This window comes from Lactuca serriola, chromosome 5 (assembly GCF_051521515.1).
Source record: "Lactuca serriola cultivar US96UC23 chromosome 5, Lser_US96UC23_V15, whole genome shotgun sequence".
Taxonomy (NCBI): domain Eukaryota; kingdom Viridiplantae; phylum Streptophyta; class Magnoliopsida; order Asterales; family Asteraceae; genus Lactuca; species Lactuca serriola.
In genome coordinates, this window is record NC_136412.1 from 346225410 (window position 1) to 346228900 (window position 3491).

The 3491-nt window shown below is 33.9% G+C and overlaps 1 protein-coding gene across 1 annotated transcript; it reads right to left on the minus strand.

Moving 5' to 3' along the window:
* Positions 1-1364: 1364 nt before the first annotated feature.
* Positions 1365-3071, minus strand: LOC145055475 (UDP-glycosyltransferase 87A1-like). Its single transcript, XM_079003814.1, has 2 exons — positions 2484-3071; positions 1365-2338 (listed from the first exon to the last, which is right to left on the minus strand). The coding sequence occupies exons 1-2, from the start codon at positions 2962-2964 to the stop codon at positions 1464-1466; spliced, it is 1356 nt and encodes a 451-aa protein (XP_078859940.1). The 5' UTR covers positions 2965-3071; the 3' UTR covers positions 1365-1463.
* Positions 3072-3491: the final 420 nt, after the last annotated feature.

Genomic DNA, 3491 nt, shown 5'->3' on the forward strand with positions numbered 1-3491 from the left:
TGAGTGTTTTCTTTTTTTGAATTATTGATAAAATATTTATTTTGTTTTAATCGCCAAAAAGTCTTACAAAATTTGACGATTTTTTTTTCCATTATTAACGAATGACATGATTTAATATATGTCATCCTTTAACAGGTAAAATAGGTGAAAAACAAGTTAAAAATTTTGGGTCGGTAGGGATAAATGTGCATATTTACATAATATACATAATTTATATTTATTCACAATATTATATTATTATTATGGTAACAAGATTTTTAGATAATATTCACGGTATGATATTGTTCTGGCCTTGTGTTAAAGATGTTTTGGAGATTCCAAAACTTTTTTTATGGTCGTCAGATTAAAAAAAAGAATTCACTTTTTGATAGTATAGTTTTAATTTTTTTTTTCTTGATAATCGAGCTTCTAACTTCGATGTATTTTGGAATGTTTGGCTCATAAATCCATTGTAATTAGTGATGGTAACCATGTGTTTTATGTTGATAGGAAATATGTACAATATTTTTTTGGAAGAGAAGTATGTACAATGTTATGCTACATAGCACACCATTTCTCTATCTATAGGCATGCACTTACATATGGAATTCCATTTATTTGGTTATTGTAGTGTTCTATTTTCATTTTTTCTTAGGTCCGTTTGATACGCATCTTTTCAGGTCCAAACAGATCTTTCTGGCTGAATGGACCGGAAAAATTGTTTGATTTGCACAAAAGAAGGGGTCTTTCCCGGTAAGATATGTCTTTCCCAGAAAGCTCAAAATCATATCTTTCTGGCTGAATGGGCTGGAAAGACATTTATACACCAAACCCCGCATCTTTCTTTCTTTATTGGATTATTAATTTTTTAAAATAACTTTTTTTAAATTTATTTTTTATTGAATTATTTTTTTTTCATCATTTGACCCAGTCAATCAGATTTACAATCAAACAGTATGGTTTTTTTTCCAATCAGAAAACTTTTCCAAACAACACTTTACCAGACAGAAACTATCAAACGGGACCTTACTAGAACATTGTATTTTGAAAAATATTCTCAATTATTCACAAAATTAGCTGGAAATAAAGTTGATGGTTCTTGAAAGCCGGTATAACTGAAAATATCGAATTTGGAACTAGTACCGAAATCGCTTTACAATTTATCCTTGCTATTGTTTAAAAATAATGTCATGTCATGTTTAAAAATTTATTAATCCTATAATTTCAACACCATTAAGCATGAATCAATTCCATACCTTTGTCTTAAACAGGGGACATTACTATAATTTTAAATTATATATGGACCATTTCTATAATTTCACTATTAGAAGGGGTTCTATAATTTAATTTTATCTCATAGAGAGACAATTTCAGCCATTTTGCCGTACTTAAGAAATATACACGTTTTCGATCACTTGTTCGTACAAAAAAAAGTGAATACTTCGTCATTATAAATAACCTTAGAAATATTGGCATAAATGTCGTTAACAAATACATTGAGATTTTTTATTCGTTACCATGTCGTTAACAAACGCCTTGAGATCTTCCTCACTTGATCCACTTTCTTGACAAATTTCTTGAACTTTCTTCACTCGCTCCATCATCCCTAACCTCTCGACACTCTTCGAATCCATAAACTTCCTCACAACTTCTGTTATCTTATCTCTCTCAATACCCCTCATTTCCTTCCTAATATTCCATCCAATCTTCCAATTTTCAACAATGGCTTTACCATTAAGTGGTTGATCAAGCAATATAGGAAAAGTTAACATCGGCACACCTGAAAACATACTCTCTTTCACCGAGTTCCACCCACAATGGCTCCAAAACCCTCCAATCGAAGAATGTAACAAAACCCTTAATTGGTCACACCAATCCACCATCATCCCCTTTTCACCACACATTTCTTTCAAACGCGACGTTTCTCCTCTTGCAACCCACAAAAAATAAACACCGCTTTGTGCTAAACCGGCTGCGATTTCATCCATTTCAGCACTCGACACTGGTAAATAACTACCAAAAGAAACATACAAGACGGATCCTAGAGGCTTAGAGTCTAACCAGTTTATGAGGCCATAGCCATATGATTCAAGATTGGGTTCGATTTGGGAGTAAGGTATGTTTAATCCACATGTGTAGATGGCTATTTGTATTTTGGAACGCAGGGCATCGATGACTTTGGATTCTAACTCGTAAATGGTGGATAATAAGATGTAATTTGCTTTTTTTGTTACCTCGAGAGGATTCGGGATCAAACCCTTGAACATTTCGCCGTATTTGGCGTGAAATACCATCGGCATATCTGCTATCGTCAATGAAGGTATTCCGGGAATGTAGTCAATGTGTTCATGTCCTCTCTCTGTACATTCAGATTTGATTTCTCACATGAGTATCTCTGTTAATTTCCATGAAATTTAGCTAAAGCATCTAAACTTGAAAATGATTTGAGTTCAGACATAGAAACAACTAGCAATTCAGATGGAACTGGAAGTGAGAAATCGCACCTGAATCATCGACGTAAAGGTGATTGTGGGATTCAAGAAGATCGATATGGTGCATCAGGGAAAACATGGAGGCGGACATCGGCCAATATGCTGCTACCGGAATGTTCCTCCTGTTAGCGACTTCAAACGGCCAGAACATAGTCACATCCGCAATGATGAGTGTCACCGGAAGCTTCATCTGATCAAGCACCTCCTCAAAAGGAGGTTGCATTTTGGTTCTAACAGCAGTGAGGAAGGTGATCATGTTGGAGCCACGATTGAGCTCTGAAGGGAGGACGTTAGGGATAGTAGCGAATAGAATGTTATTGTTAGCTTGCTTCCGGTCTGGATGGATAATTCCCAGCCACTCCTCTGTGACGACGATGGTGAAGACGGTGGTGCGATTAGGTTGGTTCAATCGAGAAGATAGCAAGTGACAGAAGTTCAAGAGAGGGTTTATGTGGCCTCTTCCTGGATATGGCATCACCACCACCTGATTCATGATGATCGAAAATCAAGCTTGTAGATCTAAAGATTTCGGAGAGAAAGCAGGACAAGGCTACCGGCAATTTCACAGTCGACTGCTTTATGCAAGAACCCACTGCATCCATTGTCTATAAAGTGTTGAAATAATTTTGAATATTGTATTTATTTAATATTATATTGATATTTTTGTCTTTTGAATTTTTATTTAAAATTATCATTTAAGCTGCAAAAAATCTTTGTGGTATTCCCTTCTTTCTATCTAAAGATAATTTATTTTATTCTTAAAAAAATAATTTTTTGTAAGAGTTTCATTGACATTTTGGTTTCGTACTACATATAAAATGACTATTTAGCCGTTAAATAAAAATTTGACTATTTTTAATAAGGTTAATGCTATAAAATGAAAACAAATAACACAAGATTTGTTTTAAACCACTAAACTTTATTTTATGTATTTTTTTACCTCATTTATGTATTTTGTTACATCATTTAGAGGGTGTTTGGATAAGAAAAAAAAATAAAGTATCTTCACCGTTATAAGCT

Excerpts from the sequence above, each read along its gene's own strand:
- LOC145055475 (XM_079003814.1), bottom strand. The coding sequence starts at position 2,964 with ATGAATCAGGTGGTGGTGATGCCATATCCAGGAAGAGGCCACATAAAC. Across the intron at positions 2,339-2,483 it reads CCTTTACGTCGATGATTCAG|AGAGAGGACATGAACACATT; the intron begins GTGCGATTTCTC and ends CTGAATGTACAG.